The following is a 24,127-nucleotide window of genomic DNA, read 5'->3' as shown; positions in this document are numbered from 1 at the left end:
TCACCTTCACACTCCCTGGAGTCACACTGCAGCCTCCCCTCATGGCACAGGCTGAAGAGGAGAACAGGAGATTTATTCACCTATTCACTGCAGTTTGTACCTGATAGCTTATTTTAAACCCCGTAGAGCCGTGAGATTGCCTCGACAAGGAAGAGAGTGCTATAAATGAAATGAGACAGGAGCCCTTGAGTCGGCAATCTTTAAATCGCGCTGGGACACAAAAACGTTTCGTTTTGTGTTTGTTTTTCACACTTTTTTCCTGCTTTCTCTCCACATGAGGAAATTAGTGTTGCGGAAGGCACAACTTGAAGACCAAAACACCAGAGCCAGTCACAAATGCATTGCTATTATTATTAACACTCAAACCCACAACTGTCTGACCTAGACGACAGGGTCAATCCAATGTGTGTATGTGGTTCTGCGTGTGTGGTTCTGTGTGTGTGTGTGTTTCTGTGTGTGTGTGGTTCTGTGTGTGTGTGTGTTTCTGTGTGTGTGTGTGTTTCTGTGTGTGTGTGGTTCTGTGTGTGTGTGTGTTTCTGTGTGTGTGTGGTTCTGTGTGTGTGTGTGTTTCTGTGTGTTTGTGGTTCTGTGTGTGTGTGGTTCTGTGTGTGTGTGTGTTTCTGTGTGTGTGTGGTTCTGTGTGTGTGTGGTTCTGCGTGTGTGGTTCTGTGTGTGTGTGTGTGTGGTTCTCACCAGGTGCTGCAGCCCAGAGTGACTTCCGCCCCCGGGGGCAGGGTGATGGGGAGGGGGGGTCCGGAGGCAGGGTGCTGCAGGTACACACACCCACACTGCTCTGGAGGAACACACGACCTGTTCTGCTGGAGCAGACCCTGAGGAACACACACACAGATACACACACACACACAGATATAAACACACACACACACACACAGATATACAGACACTCATACATATATACAAACACAGATACAAAAACACACGACAACATCCCAGAGAGCTAGCTCTCCCCAGTAACACAGCAGGTCTGACCTGGGGGCAGTAACACAGCAGGTCTGACCTGGGGGCAGTAACACAGCAGGTCTGACCTGGGGGCAGTAACACAGCAGGTCTGACCTGGGGGCAGTAACACAGCAGGTCTGACCTGGGGGCAGTAACACAGCAGGTCTGACCTGGGGGCAGTAACACAGCAGGTCTGACCTGGGGGCAGTAACATCCAGGTGTGCACTGGCTTCCTCCAGCACAGCTCTGTGTCTGGCCCTGCAGGTCACACTGCTGCTCACAGGGGGCGCCGCAGGCAGAGTACTGGAACGGAGGCTCACATTCTGGAGGAGAAGGACAGAGACAATGGTGGTGATGACAACACACACGGAAGGGAAGAGAATTAAAGGTAAATTAACTCGAACACACATATGTACACACACACACACATATGCACACACACACACACATGTAAACACACAAACATATGCACACACACACACAGTACACTGACCGTGGCAGGTGTCCAGAGAGCACGCTCTGCTCTGGGTGTCCAGGTGTGTGCACTGCTGCCCCCTGGTGGCCAGGGAGAGAGGAGCACGGTGGCGATGCTGCCTCTGAGACACACAGGAGCACGTCGACCACACACTCCACCCTGACATGGGACAGCCTGCTCGCACACACATACACACACACACACACAAATGCACACAAACACACAGGAACAGAAAGTTGTGTCCGTTAGAGCAGAGCAGTGTACAGGAAATCAACTGAGAACTGAGAACCTACTAAAACAAAAGAGAGTAGAGCAGAATAGAGCAGAGCAGAGAAGAGCAGAGTAGAGCAGAGCAGAGTAGAGCAGAGCAGAGTAGAGTAGAGTAGAGTAGAATAGAGCAGAGTAGAGTAGAGTAGAGCAGAGTAGAATAGAGTAGAGTAGAGCAGAGTAGAATAGAGCAGAGCACAGTAGAGCACAGTAGAGCAGAGCAGAGCACAGTAGAGCAGAGCAGAGCACAGTAGAGCAGAGCAGAGCAGGGTACAGTAGAGCAGAGCACAGTAGAGCAGAGCAGAGCACAGTAGAGCAGAGCAGAGTACAGTAGAGCAGAGCACAGTAGAGCAGAGCAGAGCACAGTAGAGCAGAGCAGAGTACAGTAGAGCAGTGTTATCAGGTCTCACCAGGACAGGGTTGTGTGTAACACAGCTGTGTCTCCTCTCTGTTCCTCTCTGCCTCCACGTCAGCAGGACAGGCCATCTCTCCTCCCGCCTCGCACACACACTTCCTCCTCCGCAGTGCCAGCCCCGCCCCACAGCTACGCGAGCACGCCGACCACCGCGACCAGGGGCAAAGGTCGTCTGGACACAGGAAGTGAGGACAGGGACTTAGTGTGGTTAGGGTTAGACAGTGCGGTTCTGTCAGCCTCAGGTTGGGACTGTACGACCCGTACCGAGGCAGGGGGGTGCGAGGCAGTCCTGGGCCTCTCGCTCCGGGCCGCTGCAGGTGCTGCCGTTGTTGCGAGGAGGTGGGTTGATGCAGGCGCGGGTCCTGACCTGGGATCCACGCCCGCATGTCACGGAGCAGTCAGACCACACGGACCAGGGCGTCCAATCACCATCCACTGCTCCCGGAACACAGGAAGTGCAGGTGAGACGGGGTCATACCAAACACTTAGCACATACATGCAGAAACGGCACATCCATGCGGAAACAGCACATCCATGCAGAAACAGCACACCCATGCAGAAACAGCACATCCATGCAGAAACAGCACATCCATGCAGAAACACTCACCCCTGCAGTCGAAATCCTGACAGTAGTCTCCCTCTGGCGTACACGTGCTAGACGGCAAAACCACAAAACAATTTCATAAATACAGAAAGGGAAGACATGCAGCAAAGGGCCAGGGGGAGATTCAAACCCGGGTCGCCCTTCTGAACTTTGACCTTCTTCTGTACTTCCCACATGCTCTGTCTGTACGTGTGAGGACCAGACACAGCATGCTAGATGTGTGAGGACCAGGCAGCATGCTAGATGTGTGAGGACCAGGCAGCATGCTAGATGTGTGAGGACCAGACAGCATGCTAGATGTGTGAGGACCAGGCAGCATGCTAGATGTGTGAGGACCAGACAGCATGCTAGATGTGTGAGGACCAGACAGCATGCTAGATGTGTGAGGACCAGACAGCATGCTAGATGTGTGAGGACCAGGCAGCATGCTAGATGTGTGAGGACCAGACAGCATGCTAGATGTGTGAGGACCAGACAGCATGCTAGATGTGTGAGGACCAGACAGCATGCTAGATGTGTGAGGACCAGGCAGCATGCCAGATGTGTGAGGACCAGACAGCATGCTAGATGTGTGAGGACCAGGCAGCATGCTAGATGTGTGAGGACCAGGCAGCATGCTAGATGTGTGAGGACCAGACAGCATGCTAGATGTGTGAGGACCAGGCAGCATGCTAGATGTGTGAGGACCAGACAGCATGCTAGATGTGTGAGGTGCAAACGTAGCGTGGCTCCTCACCACTGCTCACACTCCCCCTGCAGCCAGGTGTCCCCCACGCTCAGCTCCCGGTCGCCATGGACACACAGCGGGGGGCAGGTCCCCGGGTCACATGGTTTGTGTTCCACTTCCTCGAAATTGCAGTCTGCCTCCCCGGTCTCTGGAATCAATGATCTAAGACACACGCACACACACACAGACACACAGACACACACATCAGAGATCTCCTCCATTCCCTCATCCATCGTCATCCCTTCTCTCCTCCTCCTCGCTCACCGAAAGCGTGTCCTCTGGCCCCGCCCACACGAGACGCTGCAGGACGCCCAACTGGACCAGGGGCTCCAGGTGCAGCTGGCCTCCAGGCAGCTGTGATTGGTGCAGGAGAGCTGTCCGTCAGCGCAGCTGCAGTTGTTGCAGTCCAGCTGGTGTTGGCTGCCTGCCGCCCAGCTGTGCCCCAGGGAGTCCACACAGTCACACTGCCATATCTTCACACACACCCCCCCCTGCTGCAGCTGGCCTGGGGCACACACGTCATCACAGGAAAACCAATCAATATGTAAACAGTATTGACGATAATGTGTCGATGGTAATCCATGGTACTGTGGACTAAAGTGAGGTAAGGAAATGTGAGGTGTGTAAGGTGAGATGAGGTGAGGTAGGGAAGGTGAGGTAGGGAAGGTGAGATGAGGTGAGGTAAGGAAGGTGAGGTGCACCTTTGGGGCAGCGGCAGCCTGTCTGACAGTCTGTGTTCCCCTGACACTGGAGCCCCTGCTGCAGGTCAGAGCAGCGCTGAGGACAGGCGTTGGCACACGCCACAAACTCCTGCCCTGGGGGGCAGCCCGACTCATCTGGGGGGGGGGGGGGGGGGCAGGAGAGGGCCGGAAGAGAGAGAGTTGGAGAGAGAGGTTTGGGTACAGCTCGGATGTTCAGCATTTGCCTGCGAATCCAGTGGTCCTAAGGGTTCAAATCCCCCCTCCCCCATGATAGAGGTTCTTACCACAGGGCCTGGTGTTGCAGGGCTTCACCTGGTTCTTCTCCCCCTCACACCTGCGGCCGGCGTTCTTGGGTGGGGGGCTGGAGCAGGAGCGCGTCCTGACGGAGCGCCCGCCCCCGCAGCGCCGGTCACATCGGGACCAGGAGCTCCAGCGGGACCAGCCCCCGTCCACTGCAGCACACACACACACACACACACAGTTAAACACACACACACACACACACACACAAACACACACACACAGTTAAACACACACACACAGTTAAACACACACACAGTTAAACACACACACAGTTAAAGACAGAGAGATCATGGACTAGCTCCTGTAGCCCAGCCAGACAGCTCCAACAGAGGGACCCACCCTGGCAGGCTCGGATGTTGCAGAAGCGCAGCTCCACGTTGCCCCCCAGGATGTCGTGGCACCAGGCCCCCTGGGCCCCGGGCTGCAAGAAGGTGCGGATCCTCTGCTGCTGGCCCACCCCGCAGGAGCGCGAGCACGCCGTCCAGTCCGCCCACTCAGTCCAGGAGCAGTTCCTGCTGACGCAGTCCCCACCCTCACACACCTCGCCTGGGGGGGCACAGAGAGGGGGATCAGCAAGTAGAGCCCCTGGCTGTCGGTTGAGAGCTTCTCAGGTTCAAATCCACCCCCCTGATATATGTTGCTTTGGATGAAAGAGTCTGGTGTGTTCAGGAGCATGAAGGTTCATTACATTTTAATATGATATTATATTTTGAAGTTCGTAACAGTTTTCCTGGGATCAAATTACTCCTCCAGCCTACTGGGGCAGGTTGCAGGCCTCTCCTGGTAGTAATAGTTACCAGGACACTGCGGCAGGTTGCAGGCTCTCTCCTGGTGAGTCTCCCCCGAGCAGGGAGGCGTCTCACAGCGTCGCTGGCGGGACTTGAGGGCCGGGGAGATGGTGTCGCTGCAGGAACGAGAACATGAGCTCCATGCCGACCACGGAGAGAAACCAGCGTCCTCATCTGGACGGGGAGAAAGAGAGGGGGAGACAGAGGGGGAGAGAGGGAGAGGGGGGGAGAGAGAGGGGGAGAGAGGAAAAGAGAGAGGGGAGAGAGAGGGGGAGAGAGGAAGAGAGAGAGGGGAGAAAGAGGGGGAGAGAGAGAGAGGTGGGGAGAGAGGGAAAGAGAGAGAGGGGAGAGAGAGGGGGAGAGAAAGGGTGCTTTTTTACATCTATGCAAGCAGGGAGGGCTCATTAAGATGTCAAATCTCGTTCCTAGAGTGTTTAGACATACCTGGAATGATGGGCTCTTCTGTGGGAGCAACTATCACTGGAAACAGATACATCACACATGCATTACACTATCAACAGATACAAACATACATAGGGGATATTTAAACATTAATTTAACAGATATAAACACATATAACAGATGTAAAACACATCTAAAGAGATAAATTTCAGATATAAATATATATACAATAATAAATAATAATAAATATATAAACACATAAGCATGCAGTTTGTTTGTAATACATCTAATGTATTACATTACAGATATCACAGCTGTACTGAAGTGAGCCGCAACCCCATGGTAACCCATGGTAACCCGTGGTAACCCATGGTAACTCTCCTGGCTGGGTGCTGCCAAATCTCTGGGCAGGGCCCTGGGGGTGGAGGGTACCTGGGCGGGGCCCTGGGAGTGGAAGGTACCTGGGCAGTCTGGAGCCTGGCAGTAGGCGGTCTCCTGGAGGGGCCCCGGGCACGGCCGGCCCCCATGGGCTGGGGGGGGCTGGCTGCAGGAGCGGGCACGGCTCTTCAGCCCCAAGCCCCCACAGGACAGGGAGCAGGGGCCCCAGGGGCCCCAGGGGGACTCGCTCCCGTCCACGGGACACGCCTGCAGGCTGCAGTTCCACCTGCCCTGCTGACAGGAGCTTGGGGGAGGAGGGGGGGAGGAGGGGGGGAGGAGGGAGAGAGGGTCAGGGCGTGTCAGTACGCTCTAAGTGAGGCGAGAGGAGAGGGGGTCAGGGCGTGTCAGTACGCTCTAAATGAGGAGAGAGGAGAGGGGGTCAGGGCGTGTCAGTACGCTCTAAGTGAGGAGAGAGGAGTCTCACCAGGAGCTGCAGTCGTGCACCAGCGTTTCTCCAGGCAGGAGCTCCGCCCCCTCGGTGATGTTGTAGAGGTCAAGAGTCGACCCTGGGGTGGACGCCACGCTCCGCAGGTCGGCCAGCAGGTCCTGCTCCACCAGACATGGACACTCCTACACACACAGGACCACACTTAACACGGCAGCCCCTGATCAACATGGAATAGGTGGCTTTTGCTCTGCTGAATAGAGGATGACAGTCTCTTTATCAATGTGTTAGGAGGAGTCAGAGTGAGGAGTCAGAGGAGTCAGAGTGTGGAGTCAGAGTGAGGAGTCAGAGTGAGGAGTCAGAGTGAGGAGTCAGAGTGTGGAGTCAGAGTGAGGAGTCAGAGTGTGGAGTCAGAGTGTGGAGTCAGAGTGTGGAGTCAGAGTGAGGAGTCAGAGTGAGGAGTCAGAGTGTGGAGTCAGAGTGAGGAGTCAGAGTGTGGAGTCAGAGTGTGGAGTCAGAGTGAGGAGTCAGAGTGAGGAGTCAGAGTGTGGAGTCAGAGTGTGGAGTCAGAGTGAGGAGTCAGAGTGAGGAGTCAGAGTGAGGCAGGGCTGACCTGTAGGCAGGCTCCGTGGTGCTGGAAGGTGCGGGGGGGGCAGTGGCAGCCCTCTTCACAGCCGTCAGAGTAGCATCCCTCTCTCCTGCTCACCTGGGCACAGCTGAACGGACACCCCTCTCCTCGCTCACACTCCCTGTACAGACGACCTGGCGGACACCCCACCTCTACACACACACACACACGCACACGCACACACACACGGACCATTGTCTTCCTTGAGGGTTTATGTTGGTTGAGGGGCAGTTCTATGGGCATATGTGAAGCCCTCTGTGACATTGCTTGTAAAAAGTATATCCCAGAACGCACATCTGACTCTTCAGCAATGATCAAATCAAAATGTATTTAAAGAGTCAGATGTGCCTTCTGCCTCAGATATCCTGCTGCTGCCTCAGATATCCTGCTGCTGGTGCTATTTGAGCCGTTGTGACTGGAGGACACTTGGTCTCTTGGTTACTGTGATGGATGCTGAGGTGGAAGCAGATTCATTTAAAGATCCAGCATTTGTCATCACTAACGACACGCCGAGCCCAAAATAACTGTGGAGAAACAGAGAACGAAAAGAGACAGAGAGAGAGAGAGAGAGAGAGAGAGAGAGAGAGAGAAAGGGAGGGACAGAGAGACATAGAGAGAAAGACAGAGAATGAGAAAGGAGAGAGAGATACAGAAACAGGCAAAGAGGCAGACATAGAGAGAAAGCAAGATAGAGAGAAACGGGAGTGAGAGAAGAGAGGAGAGAGAGAAGAGAGGAGGAGAGGGAGGAGAAGAGAGGAGAAGAGAGGAGGAGAGGGAGGAGGAGAGAGGAGAAGAGAGGAGAGAGAGGAGAGGGAGGAAGAGAGAGAAGAGAGGAGGAGAGGGAGGAGGAGAGAGGAGAAGAGAGGAGAGAGAGGAGAGAAGAGAGAGGAGGAGAGGGAGGAGTAGAGAGAGGAGAAGAGAGGAGAGAGAGGAGGAGAGAAAGGAGAGAAAGGAGGAGAGAAGAGAGAGGAGGAGAGGGAGGAGGAGAGAGAGGAGAGGGAGGAGAGAGAGGAGGAAAGAAAAGAGAGGAGAGGGAGGAGGAGAGAGAGGAGGGTTCTGACCGAGGCAGACGTGTGTGTTGCAGGTCTTGCTCTGCCTGGTGACCCCGGAACAGGGTGGAGCGTAGCAGAGGCGGTTCCGAGACTGCTCCCCTCCTCCACAGCTCACAGAGCACACGGACCACAGAGACCAGGGCTGCCAGGGCCCCGCGTCTGCAACACACCCACCAACACATCACAACCAGCACCACAAATAACATCACAACCCGCAACACATCACAGGATCAGAAGAGTGTAGTTCTAACAGTATTTATGTGGTGAGAGTCAAGGAACAGTCTGTGTTTACCAGCTACATTGCAAAGTCATCACATCACTCAGCTATGATAAGTCTTCCAAGGGTGTTATTGATTAAGGTCACCCAGCAACCGAGATGGGTGGGGTTAGCATGAGGAAACCATTTACCTGTGCAGGTGTGGGTGTTGCATTCTCTCTGTTGCTCGGACACGCCCACGCAGCCCCGCCCCCCACCCTGAGGAGCAGGATTATCACACTGTCGGACTCTGAATGTGGCCCCGCCCCCACAGGAAGTAGAGCACTGCGACCAGGCTCCCCATTGGCTCCATCCCCCGTCGACGTGGCAACCGGGCACTGATTGACACAGTAATACGCCGGCTTCACAAGAACTGAGGGTGAAAGACAGGAACTGTCATCCAGCAGGAATGTCTCAGGACTGGAGATGTTTGATGTTTGGGAGCCGAGACCTGGTAACCTGCCTCTAACAACCCCAGCCACGCCCTGCCACCTGCGGCCCCGCCCTCCCATGATCTTCAGGTTGTTTTACCAGTTTTGACAGCGGCTGCTGATAGTGTCTCCAGGGTCAACGTACAGCCAGTCTGGCTCCCCCGGCCACGCCCAGGAAGTGTTGCTGGAGTCCAGCACACCTGGAGCACCACAGAAGAAGAATCATCATATGAACATGAAGACCAGTTTAACCAAAAGATGCAGAAATTCAACTCTCATACTGAGTTACAAGCCAGAGAATAAAGATGTTTGAAGACAGTGTGGAGGCCAGTCTAGCATGGAGAGGCAACAAACAGAGTTTGGGGGCAACAACAGCACCATCTCCTCTGTGGTCTCACCTGTGCTGGCTGTGTGGTCTCACCTGTGCTGGCTGTGTGGTCTCACCTGTGCTGACTGTGTGGTCTCACCTGTGCTGGCTGTGTGGTCTCACCTGTGCTGACTGTGTGGTCTCACCTGTGCTGGCTGTGTGGTCTCACCTGTGCTGACTGTGTGGTCTCACCTGTGCTGACTGTGTGGTCTCACCTGTGCTGGCTGTGTGGTCTCACCTGTGCTGACTGTGTGGTCTCACCTGTGCTGGCTGTGTGGTCTCACCTGTGCTGGCTGTGTGGTCTCACCTGTGCTGACTATGTGGTCTCACCTGTGCTGACTGTGTGGTCTCACCTGTGCTGGCTGTGTGGTCTCACCTGTGCTGACTGTGTGGTCTCACCTGTGCTGGCTGTGTGGTCTCACCTGTGCTGACTGTGTGGTCTCACCTGTGCTGGCTGTGTGGTCTCACCTGTGCTGGCTGTGTGGTCTCACCTGTGCTGACTGTGTGGTCTCACCTGTGCTGGCTGTGTGGTCTCACCTGTGCTGACTGTGTGGTCTCACCTGTGCTGACTGTGTGGTCTCACCTGTGCTGACTGTGTGGTCTCACCTGTGCTGGCTGTGTGGTCTCACCTGTGCTGGCTGTGTGGTCTCACCTGTGCTGACTGTGTGGTCTCACCTGTGCTGACTGTGTGGTCTCACCTGTGCTGGCTGTGTGGTCTCACCTGTGCTGGCTGTGTGGTCTCACCTGTGCTGGCTGTGTGGTCTCACCTGTGCTGACTGTGTGGTCTCACCTGTGCTGGCTGTGTGGTCTCACCTGTGCTGGCTGTGTGGTCTCACCTGTGCTGACTGTGTGGTCTCACCTGTGCTGGCTGTGTGGTTGTGGTATTTACAGCGGCACTCCTCCCTCTCCACACACCGTCCGTCCTGAAGCACAGTGTTTCCAGGGCAACCGCAGGTCGGGACGCACCCCGGGGACTCCACACACTCCACGTCGCCGTGGAGATCAGAGCAGGATCGAGGACAAGGCTTCCCACAAGCCCACTCCCCCTGACCTCCTCCACAGTCTGGAGGGGAGGAGGAGAGGAGGAGAGAGGAAGAGAGAGGAGGAGGAGGAGGAGGAGGAGAGGAGGGGAGGAGGAGGAAGAGAGGAGGAGAGACAGATTCGTACCAGTATTCCCTACATGAGAGTATGACACACACGGGCACGGTATTTGAAGACACCACAGCCCATAATAAGCTGACCTGGGCAGATGGTGGAGTTGTCATGGCAGCCGCGGCTCTGCCGGCTCTCCCCGAGGCAGGGCCGGCCCCCGAACCTGGCGGGGGGGCTGCTGCACCTCCTGCTCCGCACCGACACCCCGGCACACCCCTCACACTCCGACCACGACGACCAGGGACTCCATGAACCATGGACTGGAGGAGGGGGGTGAGGGGGATGGAGGAGGAGACAGGAGAGAATGGAGGGGTGGAGTGTGAGTCATGAAGGACAGTCTTATACTAGAGTGAAGGTGTCACACTTACACCCCCCTCCCCTAGCCCCACCCCCTCCCCACACCTGGACAGAAGGTGAGCAGGGGGCAGGGCTGTCTCTGGATCTGGGTGCCCAGGCCGTGGTGTAGCTCCTGTTCCCCCAGGCAGGGGGCGCCCCCCCCCCGGGGTCGGGGACAGTCACAGCTCCGGTAGCGAGACACCCACTCTGCTCCACACGGCTTAGAGCAGGGGGTCCACTCTGACCACTCACACCACCCACCCTCCACTGGGGAGGAGGGGGAGGGAGGGAGGGAGGAGGGGGAGAGGGAGGGAGGGAGGGGGAGAGGGAGGGAGGGAGGGAGGGAGGGATGGAGGGAGGGAGGGAGGGAGGGAGGGAGGGAGGGAGGGAGGGAGGGAGGGAGGGAGGGAGGGAGGGAGGGAGGGAGGGAGGGAGGGGAGGGGAGGGGAGAGGGAGGGAGGGAGGGAGGTTAGACTGAGAACTCCCCTGGTGTCTCTGTGTTCAGGTGGACTGATCCTCACCTGGACAAGGGTCTCTGGTACAGTTCAGTCTTCCTCCCTCACAGGTGCTGGAAGACAAACGGTGTCAAACAAAGACTCTTACACACACACACAGACACACCAACATATAAACACACACACACACATCCAGAGAGGGCAAAAGTACACACCTCCTTCACTAAAGTAGAAGTACAGATACCAGATACAAAAAAAAGAGGTAAAAGTTGAAGTACTGACAGACTTTTTCACTCAAGTTAAAGTAAAGAAGTTTGGCACACACACACACACACACACCTCTAAACACACACACACACACACACACACCTCTAAACACACACACACACACACACCTCTAAACATACACACACACCTCTAAACACACACACATACACACACACCTCTAAACACACACACACACACACACACCTCTAAACACACACACACACACAGGCGTGTCCCTCACCAGTTGTTGCAGCGGTCGGGGGCGAGGGTGGAGGCTCCCGGGTGCAGACGGTGCCCGGTGCTGAGGTCCAGACAGGGACAGTCCTCCCTCTCCAGACAGGACGTCCCGTTAGCAGACAGCACCTTTCCTCCCGTGCAGTAGCAGCCCGGCTCACAGCGCCACCCGCAGTGCTGGAGGGGAACAACACCACGCTGGCTGCTGATAAACACCCATACTCAACACTCTCCACTGTGGTGGAGAGGATGAGGAGCGCAGAGGACGAAGGGAATGAAGGTGGATGAGGGGGGGGAGGTGAGGGGAACAGGGGTGAGGGGGGGGAGGGGGGAGGGGAACAGGGGGGAGGGGGGGAGGGGATGGTCACTCACAGCCAGGTCGTCGCAGGAGCGAGGACATGAGGGGCCACAGCTGCTGAAGACTGTTCCAGGGACCTGAGAGCAGGGGGCCACTGGAAACACACACACACACACACACGTATACACACACGCAAACACACAAATTAACGTACATAGCCAGGTTAACGCTACCACACACCCATACCTGTTTTAAGGTGAGTATGATTCCGGGGGTGTGCGTACCTGGGCAGTGGTCAGTGTTGCAGGAAGTGACCTCGCTCCCCAGCCCCTCACAGTAGTCACCCTGGCCCTCAGGGGCCGGCCTGTCACATTCCCGCCGCCGGCTCTGGACCCCCCCGCCGCAGGACTTGGTACAGTCCGTCCAATTACTCCAGGAGCCCCACCCTCCATCACCTGAGGACAGCATGACATCAGCGGAGGTCAGCAGGTGGACAGCAGCTGCCAGTCATGTACTGGTAGTTACAGACCTACAGCCCAGACCTACAGCCCAGACCTACAGACCAGACCTACAGCCCAGACCTACAGCCCAGACCTACAGACCAGGCCTACAGCCCAGAGCAGCAGACCTCCAGGGTGACTCACGGGAGCAGGAGGCCTCCATGCAGACGCGGTCCTGCCGGTCGGGTCCCAGACAGGACAGGCCGCTGCCGGAGCGCTGTGGGCTGGAGCAGAACCGGTACCGGGACTGGAGCCCCGCCCCACACGCCACAGAACACTGACCCCACGGTGTCCACGCCGACCACTGACCATCCACTGGGAGAGGAGGAGGAGGAGGAGAGAAGGAGGTGGAGGGGAGTGGAGGTGGTCGGGTTGGGGTCAACACCAGAGGACTGTGTTGTTAAGAGGTCACTGTGTTGACCTGCTGAAGGTCTCTCACCATCACAGCTGGACTGTGTGCAGTTCACCAGCCTCCCCGAGTCACAGGTACTGGTGGAGGACAGCACAGGTCAGCACAACACACACACACACTTACACTCACACACGCACACTTTTACACACACTCACCAGTTGTTACAGTCCATGGTGACGGTGTCTCCCGGCTCATACTGGGCCCCGTCCACATCGCAACGACACTCTGACTCCCACACACACACTCCGTCCTGGGTAGAAGAGTGTGTGTGAGGTGTGTGTGTGTATGGTGTGTGGTGTGTGTGTGTATGGTGTGTGTGTGTGCAGACAGACCTGAAGCAGGGTCCCTCGGGGACACTGGCACCCTGGGGTACAGTTCCTGTAGTGGTCCAAACTCAGGTCAGAGCAGGTGACCGGCCCAATCACACACACCTTCCACTCCTGTCCCCCTGGACACACACCTCCTGCTGCTGGGCACACACACACACACACACGTGTACACACACACACACACAGGTCATTTTGTACAGGTATGTCTGAGATCATTCCAGAAAGTTTTTCTACAGCTAATTCTTGTTTAAGAGTCATTCTGTTGAACATGGATATATAGGATATATATACAGTGTGTGTGTACATGTGTGTGTGTGTGCACGTGTGTGTGTTTGTGTACATGTGTGTGTGTGTGTGTACATGTGTGTGTGAGGACTGACCGCAGGGCTGCAGGCTGCAGGCGCTGAACTGCTGAGCGGTGCCGTGTGTTCTGAAGGGTCCTCTGGTCCTGTTCCTGTAGCCTCCCCCACACGACACTGAGCACTCTGACCACGGGCCCCAGGGTTCCTTCACACCTGCTCACACACACACACCAGACACACACACACACACACAAATGTGTTCCACATTTACTTCAAAGCTAATCTAGCAAAACAAACTTTTGATTGGTCAACCATTCACCACATAAAGATGACATCACTTCCTCTCACCCTGGCATGGTTCTAGGCTGCAGGTGTCCAGGCCAATCCTGTCGCCCCTGCAGACACGGCCCCCAAACGCTGGCGGAGGATTGGTCCCTGAACGGTACCTCCTCCTCACGCCCACGTCACACGTACGACTGCAGGCGCTCCACCGAGTCCAGCTGCTCCACCCACAATCCACTGGGGGAGGGAGGAGAGGAGGAGGAGGAGGAGGAGAGAGGAGAGGGGAGAGGAGGAGAGGATGGGGGAGAGGAGGAGAGGAGGAGGAGGAGGAGAGAGGAGAGAGGAGAGGAGGAGAGGAGGAGAGGAGGAGAGGAGAGGAGAGGAGGAGAGGAAAGGAGGAGAGGAGGGGAGGAGAGAGGAGGAAGAGAGAGGATGGGGGAGAGGAGAGAGGAGGAGTAACAGTAAGACAGACAGGAGGTAAACAGAGGAAAGACAAAGCAGCCTGACAGCTGATTCAGCTGGTTGCTGTGGCAACACACTCACCAGGACAGGGAGACGAGCTGCACTCCATTTCCCCGTTACGACAGGTACTGTTGGACACACACACACACACAGAGACAATGTTCAAGTTGCTATAAACATGTTGTCATACAGCAGTTGTTGCAGTATAGTATAGTATAGTACTGTACAACAGCCAGTACCAGTTGTTGCAGGCGTCCCCAGGCAGGGTGGTGCCGGCGGGGTGGAGCGCCCCCCGGTGGTAGCAGGGGCAGAGTGCGCGGGGGACGCAGGTGTGGTTGAGCAGGTAGAGGGCGGGGCCGCAGTAGCAGCCGTCGTAGCAGCGTGTGGCACACTGCACCTCCCCTGCCGCCACGTCCAGACACACACGGGGGCACGCCCCGCCCTGGGCCCCACACTGCTGCGCCGTCATGTACACCATGCCCTCGGGACACACGCCTTGGACACACACAGCTTAGTGGTTAGAGCATAGGACTTCAAATCAAGAGGTCCCAGGTTCAAATCCCCCCTGTCACTAGTCTGCTGTAGGACTGCGTCATGGCGCCTGTACCTGAGCAGGGGTGGGAGTTGCAGTCCCGCGTCTGTATGTGTGGTCCTGGGCAGGTGCTGCCCCCGTGCTGGGGGGAGGGGGTACTGCAGGAGCGCCGCCTGGTCTGCACTCCCGAGTCACAATCTGACGAGCACTGGGACCAGGGGGACCAGTCTGACCAGCCACCCGCCACTGGGGAGAGAAGGGACGGAGGGAGTGTGTTACAGTAAGTAGAGTATAGTTGGATACTATGTGTATGTGTGAGTGAGTGTGTACATAGTAAGTATAGTACGTGTGTGTGTGTGTGTGTACAGTACCTGGACAGTGTACAGTGTTGCAGGGTTCCTGCTCCTCAGTGTGTCCTTCACACCCGTATGTTGAGAGTGTGTGGTTGAGTGTGTGTGAGAGTGTGTGGTTGAGTGTGTGTGAGTGTGTGTGGTTGAGTGTGTGTGAGTGTGTGTGGTTGCAGCTCCGGAACCGTCGCCTCAGGCCCACCTGGTCCACGTGGTTGAAACAGGTCTTACTGCAGTCCGACCAGACGGTCCACTCTCCCCACAGCGCCCCCTCCTGGTCGGGGCCTGCCGTTACACAAGTTACAATGCTCATCTGAACCTAGCATCAATAATCTAAGCCTACATCTGATCTTCTAAACATATAATAATCGTAATGTGTGTCTGTGTACCAGGAGGACAGGGTGTGTGTGTGTGTGTGTGTGTGTGTGTGTACCAGGAGTACAGGGTGTGTGTGTTTGTGTGTACCAGGAGGACAGGGGGTGTAGCACTGTCTGGCCTCTGCTGAGTCTCCGGAGCAGGGCTGAACTCTGGAGCCCCCTGGTGGACTCACTGTAGACCTGAACACACACACACACACCACAAACACACATACACACACACCACACACACACATACACACAGGGCTGAGCAGGGTTAAGGCCGGGGGCCGGGTTGGTGAGGGCTAAAGGTCATCAGGTAATTGTTCACCTGTAGCGTTGCTGGATCCCAACCCCACAGGTGCTGCCACACGGTGTCCATGACGACCAGGCTGACCAATCACACAAGGTCACACAGCTGGAGTTGTTGCAGGTAACAAGGCCATGTTGACACACACTGTAGGGGAACAAAGGTTAGCTGTGTGTACGTGTATATCTGAGGGTTTATGTGTGTGTAAATGTGTGTACTCTCACCATGTGTGGCAGGACTCCCTGGTGTGTGTGTGTGTGTGTGTTCTCACCATGTGTGGCAGGACTCCCTGGTGTGTGTGTGTGTGTGTGTGTGTGTTCTCACCATGTGTGGCAGGACTCCCTGGTGTGTGTGTGTGTGTGTTCTCACCATGTGTGGCAGGACTCCCTGGTGTGTGTGTGTGTGTGTGTGTGTGTTCTCACCATGTGTGGCAGGACTCCCTGGTGTGTGTGTGTGTGTTCTCACCATGTGTGGCAGGACTCCCTGGTGTGTGTGTGTGTGTGTGTTCTCACCATGTGTGGCAGGACTCCCTGGTGTGTGTCTGTCCAGGCTTGAGGGTGAGTCCTCCCCAGTGACAGAGACACTGGCTGGAGCTCACACACCGACCGTTCTGCAGGAACAGACCAGGCGCACAGCGACAGCCTGCACACACACACACACACACCTGTCTGTTAGTCCTCTCACATACCATACTGTACCACACTGTAAACACCCCCCACCCCCGTACCAGGCAGACACGTGGAGGAGCAGTTGGTGGCGGAGCTGAGATCAGAGCATGTGGGGGGGCAGGGATCCAACATGGCCGCCTGGCAGTCTCCCTCCTTCACCAGAACCATGCCGTTACTGCAGCCTGGAACACACACAGAACCTCAGTCATCCCAGTATCCCCCCCCCCAGTATACTGGTGCTGTCCAGTATTCCCAGTATGACTCCCAGTATGACTCCCAGTATGACTTCCAGAATGACTCCCAGTATGACTTCAAGAATGACTCCCGGGATGATTCCCAGTATTCCCAGTATGACTCCCAGTACGACTCCCAGTACGACTCCCAGTACGACTCCCAGTACGACTCCCAGTATGACTCCCAGTATAACTCCCAGTATGACTCCATTATGACTCCCATTATAACTCCCAGTATGACTCCCAGTATAACTCCCAGTATGACTCCAGTATGACTCCCATTATAACTCCCAGTATGACTCCCAGTATGACTCCCAGTATGACTCCCAGTATGACTCCCATTATGACTCCCAGTATGACTCCAGTATAACTCCCAGTATGACTCCCTGTATGACTCCCAGTATGATTCCCACCTGTCTGTGTGTCGGTGCCGGAGCCGCAGGGTTGGCTGTTGCAGCTCTGGCTCTGCAGGGTCATGCCCCCACAGTCCCGCCCCCCGTTCTTAGGGGGCGGGGACGAACAGGTGCGGTTCCTCCTCCTGACCCCGCCCCCACACATGACATCACACTGGGACCACTCTGTCCACTCAGACCACTGCCCGTCCACTGGAGGAGGAGAAGAGGAGGAGAGGAGAGGAGGAGGAGAGAGTAGAGAGGAGGAGGAGGAGGAGGAGGAGAAGAAGTAAGAGGAGGAGGAGAAGGAGGAGAGAGGAGAAGGAAGAGGAGGAGGAGAAGGAGGAGGAGGAGGAGAGAGGAGAAGGAGGAGGAGGAGAGAGGAGGGGGAAGAGAATGATTTAAAAGGATGAAGGGAGAGACAGAGAGATATACGAGAGATTGATGCTGACTGTGAGCCACGAGAAGAGACAGTTGAAGACAAAGGTGACTGTAGGCCATTAGAAGAAAGGTATGAAGAGAGAGAGGAAGAGAGAGATGAAGAGAGAGATGAAGAGAGAGATGGATGAGGAGAGAGAAGGATGAAGAGAGAGAGGGATGAGGAGAGAGAGATGAGGAGACAAAGATGAGGAGAGAGATGAAGAGAGAGATGGGGAGAGAGGGATGAGGAGAGAGAGAGATGAGGAGAGAGAGATGAAGAGAGAGAGGGATGAGGAGAGAGAGGGATGAGGAGAGAGAGGGATGAGGAGCCTTCATCAGCCAGGGCCCTCCAGCTGACCTGGGCAGGCCTGGGGGAAGCAGGCTCTGCTGTCGTATTGCGCCCCTCCACAGGAGCCCCCATGCAGGGCGTCTCTCTGGATGCTCCTCTGGCGGAACAGCGAGCCCAGCCCACAGGTCACACTGCAGCGGCTCCACTGGCTCCAGCCCGACATGATGCAGTCCACTGGGGAGGACAGCACACCCTACATCAGTATCTAGTAGGGACCAGGTGTGTGACAGGACCAGGTGTGTGACAGGACCAGGTGTGTGACAGGACCAGGTGTGGAACAGGGACCAGGTGTGTGACAGGACCAGGTGTGTGACAGGGACCAGGTGTGTGACAGGGACCAGGTGTGTGACAGGGACCAGGTGTGTGTCCTACCACAGTTCCTCTCGTCCGAGCCGTCGGCACAGTCCCTAGTGAGGTCACACTTGCGGCCCAGGTGGACACACTCCCCGCTGAGGCAGGAGAACTGCTTGTGGGAGCAGGGGCTGGGCACCAGGGGGCGCTGTGTGGGCACGCTGGGGCTGGCGGTGGGGCCTGGAGGAGACAAAACCTCAAATGTAGTACAATGATGATAATGATGGTGATGATAATGGTGATAGTGAAGATAACGATGATATGTGAATCTGTACCACAGCGCTCTTCATCAGAGCCATCCAGACAGTCCCTCCTCCCGTCACACACCCGTCTGGCGTCCACACACCCCCCCGCCCGGCAGGTGAACTGGCCCTCCAGACACAGCACCCTGGGAAGACCCCCGTCGTGGGGTGTGGTCCAGGCTGCTGCAGAGAGAGCGTAGGCTGATGCATTATGGGAAGCTGAAGTAGAAACTAAAATCCTCCTTCACATACCAAAGGCCTTCTAGTGTTGGACCTGGCTGGTATTATTCGTGTTATTTCAGAAATAAAGTCAGTTGACCTGGCTAGTACTAGTATTACTACTAGTATCAGTACTAGTACTAGTACTAGTACATCCTGGTAGTACTGGTGTCCTGACCAGTGGAGTGCAGGGCGGGGGGTCCAGGGTGCGGGCTGCTGGGCTGCAGCCCCGGGCTGGCGGAGGATGCCACACCTGGACGGCCATCTTGGGGCGTTGTGCTGTGCAGGCCCGGAGCTCCAGTGGTGTAGTTATGGAAACCTGGACTTCCTGTGGGCAGGGTGTGGTTCTGTATCCCTGGCAACCCTCCCGTAGGGGCAGTGCCTGTGGGGCAGACGGACCGAATAAATCATGATCTCTAAAACTGTTTGTCTGTCAGACTGGTTTTACATGATTCAGTATGTCAGCCTCACAGGAAGTAGAAATGCAGTGTTACCACAGTTGAGCTCGTCAGAGTGGTCCTGGCAGTCCTGCCGGCCGTCACACAGAGCAGACACAGGAACACACTCCCTTCCCCCGCGGCACGCAAACTGGCCCGGCCTGCAGCGGTGCACTGTCACCACCCCACCACCAGGGGGAGATGTGGTCACACTGCTGGGGGTCACCAGCTCATCTGGAAGACAGAGGAAGAAACTTTCAACGCTAAATCACAGGTTCTCTCAAATCAGGAACCAATAAGGAACTAGCCTAGTTTATCACAAATCTAAGCTAGATATACGATAGGTAGATTTAAGACAGTTCAGTCTTTCAGTTAGATTTCAGTTAGAAGAGATTTCTGATAGATCTAAGTGTGTCTCAGGTGTGTGCTCACCTCCCCTGCAGCCCAGGACCTCCACCCGCAGGTAGAAGGTGTGTCTAAACTCAAGGGGGATGATGCGCAGGTAGCGTGCACGGACCAGACGCTCCAGCCAGCGGGTCACAGGGGCCCGACCCACCATGCGCACCTCAAACACCTGACGACAACAACAACAACAACATCACCTCAAACACCTGACGACAACAACAACAACAACAACAACAACAACATCACCTCAAACACCTGACGACAACAACAACAACAACAACATCACCTCAAACACCTGACAACAACAACATCACCTCAAAAACACCTGACGACAACAACAACATCAACAACACCTCAAACACCTGACAACAACAACAACATCACCTCAGAAGATTTCACCAAGAATAACAAAAACAAGCTCAGTGGTTACGGCATTTTACTGCAGATAGGTTCAAATACCCCTGCGTACATCTATCTGGATGAAAGTGTCTGCTACATGAGCACAGTATTATTATTAGAAATCTTGTGTTGGTGATGGTGTACCTTGGGAGGGCTGCCGGGCCTGCTGGTCTGGGTGTAGTTGGAGAAGTGGCTGGGCACCAGAGCGAAGGCCAGGCGGTACTTACTGAGGTAGCCCCACATGCGCTCTCCTCCCTGGGTCACCACACCTGACACCCAGGTGGGCTCTAGCAGGTCCACCTGGAAGTAGGGCTGAGGATCTGCCGGGAGGGGGCTCCAGCCTGGCTCCATCACCTGGCTGAGACCACACAGCACCATGGTTACCTGTGTGTCTCTGTGTGTGTGTGTGTGTGTGTCTCTCTGTGTGTGTACTCACACGTTGGGTACGATGTTGAGGCGTCCGGCGTCAGCAGGGTTGTTTTCCCGGGAGGAGGAGGAGGTCAGCTGACCATAACGAATCCTCCCGTCCTCCAGACCCAGGGGAGACGAACACACACCTGAGGACACACACACAGGCACACACACACACACATGCACACACACACACACACATGCACAGTTCTAAAAAAGTAGTATTTCCCTGTTGGTCACAGATGATTCAGAAGCTGAGGAGAGGAGAGAGGAGAGGAGAGAGGAGGAGAGAGGAGAGAGGAGGAGAGGAGAGAGGAGGAGAGGAGAGGCTGTTCTCAGTCATGCTCACCTCTGTATCCAGGCCCTCCTTGCTGTGAACACACACAAGACACACGGTTACAGTTTAACTGCACCATCAACAGCTTTCAGGTTCAAATCCCCCTGCACATCACTTTGGACGGAAGTGTCCGCTAAATCACTAATACACCACTATCCATATCATCACTGCTTATTATAAATCATATAAATCTGAGTCTGACAGCAGAGCGCCTCACCGTGGGCGTGGCCTGGGTGACAGCAGCCATGGAGGGGGTCCTGAGGGGGGCGGGGCGGGGGGTGATGTGCCCCTGGCAGCCCTCCTCGTCCTCCCCACGGGGGCAGTGGGCCACCCCGTCGCAGCGCAGCAAGCCGCTGATGCAGCCCCCTGGTGGAGGGCAGGAGTACTGCCCCCTGGGACAGCCCCGGGGAGTGGGCGAGGGCTGGGTCCCTGAGGAGGAGAGATCACACAGCTGTTAAACTCTAACACAGGGCTCTTAAGCAGGGTTCAAAACATATTTTCCCCCAAAAGTTATGAAAAAATATTGTGTGTGTGGTTGCATGTGGCTCTGTGTGGCTGTGTGTAGTTGTGTTGCTGTGGGTGGCTGTGTGTAGTTGTGTGACTGTGTGTGGCTGTGTGTGGCTGTGTGTGGCTGTGTGTGGCTGTGCGTGGCTGTGTGACGAGGCCTCACCACAGTGCACCTCGTCAGTGCCGTCTCCACAGTTGTTGACCCCGTCACACACCACCCCCTGGGGGCCCCCAGGAACACACCGGCCGTTCCCACAGTGGAACTGGCCCCCCCTGCAGAGCCCCGGGGGGGAGACGGGGGGGGGACGGGTGCTCAACCAGCGGTAGGCTGGACGGGGGAGAGGGGAGGGGGAAGTAGAGAGTCAGAGAGGGAGAAAGAGAGAGGGGAGGGGGAAGTAGAGAGTCAGAGAGGGAGAAAGAGAGAGGGGAGGGGGAAGTAGAGAGTCAGAGAGGGAGAAAGAGAGAGGGGAGGGGGAAGTAGAGAGTCAGAGAGGGAGAAAGACAGAGGGGAGGGGGAAGTAGAGAGTCAGAGAGGGAGAAAGACAGAGGGGGGGGAGAGGGAGGCAGGGAGAAGGAGAGGGAGATGAAAAGAAGGGAGAGTTGTTAAAGCTTCAGGATGATTCAGTTCTCTCTAAGGTAACCAGTGTCCTGGACAGGACCTAACTCACCAGCGTCCTGGACAGGACCTAACTCACCAGCGTCCTGGACAGGACCTAACTCACCGTCTCCACAGCCCATGAGCTCCAGGCGGAGGTAGATGCCGTTCTGGAAGTCGTGAGGCAGCACGCGCACAAACCTCGCCGCCACCATCCTGTCCAGACGGACCTCCACCACGCCATGGTCGTCATGGTTACCCAGGAACACCTAGACAGAGGGACGGGTGAGTGGTTGTGGGCGGAGCCTACGGTGAGGTCAGACAGCAGAAGAAGACCCTGACCTCCAGACAACAGAAGAAGACCCTGACCTCCAGACAACAGAAGAAGACCCTGACCTCCAGACAACAGAAGAAGACCCTGACCTCCAGACAACAGAAGAAGACCCTGACCTCCAGAGAGCAGAAGAAGACCCTGCCCTCCAGACAGCAGAAGAAGACCCTGACCTCCAGAGAGCAGAAGAAGACCCTGACCTCCAGACAGCAGAAGAAGACCCTGACCTCCAGACAGCAGAAGAAGACCCTGACCTCCAGAGAGCAGAAGAAGACCCTGCCCTCCAGACAGCAGAAGAAGACCCTGACCTCCAGACAGCAGAAGAAGACCCTGACCTCCAGACAGCAGAAGAAGACCCTGCCCTCCAGACAGCAGACTAACAGCAGTGCGGTACCTTGGCCCTGGGGCTCTGCTCTGTGACCAGCTCCTGGTAGGTGTGCCAGTGCCTGGCGTCGGGGCTGAACTGGAGGTAGAAGCTGGACACGAAGGCGTCCGAAGCCCCCCCGCCCTGCAGCAGCACTCCCGTGATGTTGTGTGTGTCCAGCAGGTCCAGCTGCAGGTAGGGGGGCTGGGTGGGGAGGCCGTGGGCCGGGGGGGGGCCGGGGGGCAGGTCGCGGTACTGCTCAGCCTCCGGGCTCCAGCCCTGCAGGTCCCCCCGGGGGTCCCGGCCGTACAGGCGCCCCGCCCAAGGGGGGTGCCCCCGCTGGTGGGAGGAGGAACTGAAGCTGGAGTCTGGGAGAGACTGAACACCCAGAGGAGACCAGCACTCATCTGAGGAGAGGGACACATGTGAGACCACATACAAACACACACAGGTACAGTATGAACAAAATATAAAATCGCACATCATCTGGATATCATGAGACCGTGTTAGCTTACAGGGCTAAAGCCTAGCGGAGAGTAAAACCCAAAGGCGGATGTGACTGACCTGCGGGCGGCAGGGGGTACGTGGGCAGGGTGGGCGTCACCGGGGGGGAACTGACCGGCACGGTGGCAGGGGCAGCTGTCGTCACGGTGACGTTGCTGCCTACCGGAGAGGAAATGTTACATGTTTACATTACTGCTTTAAGAAGACAGATTTATCCAAAGAGAGGTACAGAGAGGAACAGGAGCCTGACAGTCACAACTAAAGATGATTCAGTCACAACTAAAGATGATTCAGTCACAACTAAAGATGATTCAGTCACAACTAAAGATGATTCAGTCACAACTAAAGATGATTCAGTCACAACTAAAGATGATTCAGTCCATCTCCTTCATACTGTCCTCTCCTCAATGAACAAATTCAAATACACAACACAAAAACGCAGAAAAACATGTGTCTGAAGATGATTCATATTCAGTCCAAAACGTGTGAAAACAAGCCTGACATATAACACTCTGTTTCATCATTAACAGAAAGCTACACAAACAGACCCCTTCAGATAATGGGGTTATGTCATGAATGAATACGTGGTTATGTGACCGGGCCGTGAGGGTGTAGTCTGTGTGGTACCTTGATCTGCACAGTAACAACATCTGTGTCGTTCCTCTGGGACCAGCCTCTGACCCTGGGGACCAAAACACAGGCTGTTGCTAGGAGACAGGACTGACACAGGAAGAGCATGACTCCTGGGTAAACAGAATCGCAGGTTCTGGTTTTGAAAATGTAATATGATGGCCTGGAAAATGTACTCAAGATAAACCGTCTATACTCTGCTGGGAAAGGTGGAAAATAACACCCACACGTTATGTCCGGCTCAACACACACACATGATGTCCTGATAACACACACACATGATGTCCTGATAACACACACACAGGATGTCCTGATAACACACATGATGTCCTGATGACACACATGATGTCCTGATAACACACAGACATGATGTCCTGATGACACACATGATGTCCTGATGACACACAGACCTGAGGGCAGCCGCTGGCAGCATGGGGACAGTAGGAGGAGCAGAGCACGGTGAGGTTGGGCAGGCAGACACACAGCTGGCAGAGGCCTCCTCTCCACCGCTCCCCTACGGCGTGGGAGCGGTCCTGGAACACACAGCGCTCACACGGCTC

At 55.8% G+C, this 24,127-nt stretch overlaps 1 protein-coding gene across 1 annotated transcript in view; it reads right to left on the bottom strand.

Moving 5' to 3' along the window:
* Positions 1 to 24,127, bottom strand: part of sspo (SCO-spondin) — a 63,433-nt gene that overhangs the window by 16,856 nt on the left and 22,450 nt on the right. The window contains 59 exon segments of the mRNA XM_067252256.1: positions 5 to 51; positions 694 to 830; positions 1,159 to 1,283; positions 1,454 to 1,609; positions 2,113 to 2,289; positions 2,382 to 2,552; positions 2,725 to 2,771; positions 3,458 to 3,610; positions 3,713 to 3,953; positions 4,150 to 4,284; positions 4,434 to 4,601; positions 4,792 to 4,998; positions 5,250 to 5,414; positions 5,685 to 5,720; positions 6,104 to 6,324; positions 6,505 to 6,650; positions 7,079 to 7,245; positions 8,155 to 8,304; positions 8,554 to 8,774; positions 8,933 to 9,032; positions 10,059 to 10,262; positions 10,441 to 10,611; positions 10,754 to 10,954; positions 11,209 to 11,255; positions 11,651 to 11,820; positions 12,016 to 12,095; positions 12,226 to 12,396; positions 12,586 to 12,756; positions 12,881 to 12,930; positions 13,009 to 13,103; positions 13,186 to 13,322; positions 13,563 to 13,697; positions 13,833 to 14,003; positions 14,310 to 14,356; positions 14,468 to 14,723; positions 14,836 to 15,006; positions 15,132 to 15,212; positions 15,264 to 15,378; positions 15,550 to 15,664; positions 15,795 to 15,920; positions 16,286 to 16,415; positions 16,501 to 16,623; positions 17,088 to 17,279; positions 17,845 to 18,009; positions 18,208 to 18,366; positions 18,462 to 18,611; positions 18,826 to 19,029; positions 19,142 to 19,318; positions 19,517 to 19,658; positions 20,033 to 20,246; positions 20,325 to 20,445; positions 20,649 to 20,670; positions 20,854 to 21,065; positions 21,307 to 21,455; positions 21,862 to 22,007; positions 22,464 to 22,840; positions 22,998 to 23,096; positions 23,565 to 23,619; positions 23,978 to 24,127. The exon segment at positions 23,978 to 24,127 is cut by the window's right edge and continues 10 nt beyond it. Of these exon segments, the coding sequence (XP_067108357.1) occupies positions 5 to 51; positions 694 to 830; positions 1,159 to 1,283; positions 1,454 to 1,609; positions 2,113 to 2,289; positions 2,382 to 2,552; positions 2,725 to 2,771; positions 3,458 to 3,610; positions 3,713 to 3,953; positions 4,150 to 4,284; positions 4,434 to 4,601; positions 4,792 to 4,998; positions 5,250 to 5,414; positions 5,685 to 5,720; positions 6,104 to 6,324; positions 6,505 to 6,650; positions 7,079 to 7,245; positions 8,155 to 8,304; positions 8,554 to 8,774; positions 8,933 to 9,032; positions 10,059 to 10,262; positions 10,441 to 10,611; positions 10,754 to 10,954; positions 11,209 to 11,255; positions 11,651 to 11,820; positions 12,016 to 12,095; positions 12,226 to 12,396; positions 12,586 to 12,756; positions 12,881 to 12,930; positions 13,009 to 13,103; positions 13,186 to 13,322; positions 13,563 to 13,697; positions 13,833 to 14,003; positions 14,310 to 14,356; positions 14,468 to 14,723; positions 14,836 to 15,006; positions 15,132 to 15,212; positions 15,264 to 15,378; positions 15,550 to 15,664; positions 15,795 to 15,920; positions 16,286 to 16,415; positions 16,501 to 16,623; positions 17,088 to 17,279; positions 17,845 to 18,009; positions 18,208 to 18,366; positions 18,462 to 18,611; positions 18,826 to 19,029; positions 19,142 to 19,318; positions 19,517 to 19,658; positions 20,033 to 20,246; positions 20,325 to 20,445; positions 20,649 to 20,670; positions 20,854 to 21,065; positions 21,307 to 21,455; positions 21,862 to 22,007; positions 22,464 to 22,840; positions 22,998 to 23,096; positions 23,565 to 23,619; positions 23,978 to 24,127 (8,671 nt within the window).

Source organism: Osmerus mordax, chromosome 15, assembly GCF_038355195.1.
Source record: "Osmerus mordax isolate fOsmMor3 chromosome 15, fOsmMor3.pri, whole genome shotgun sequence".
Classification (NCBI taxonomy): Eukaryota; Metazoa; Chordata; class Actinopteri; order Osmeriformes; family Osmeridae; genus Osmerus; species Osmerus mordax.
This window is presented reverse-complemented; position numbering and strand designations above follow the sequence as displayed.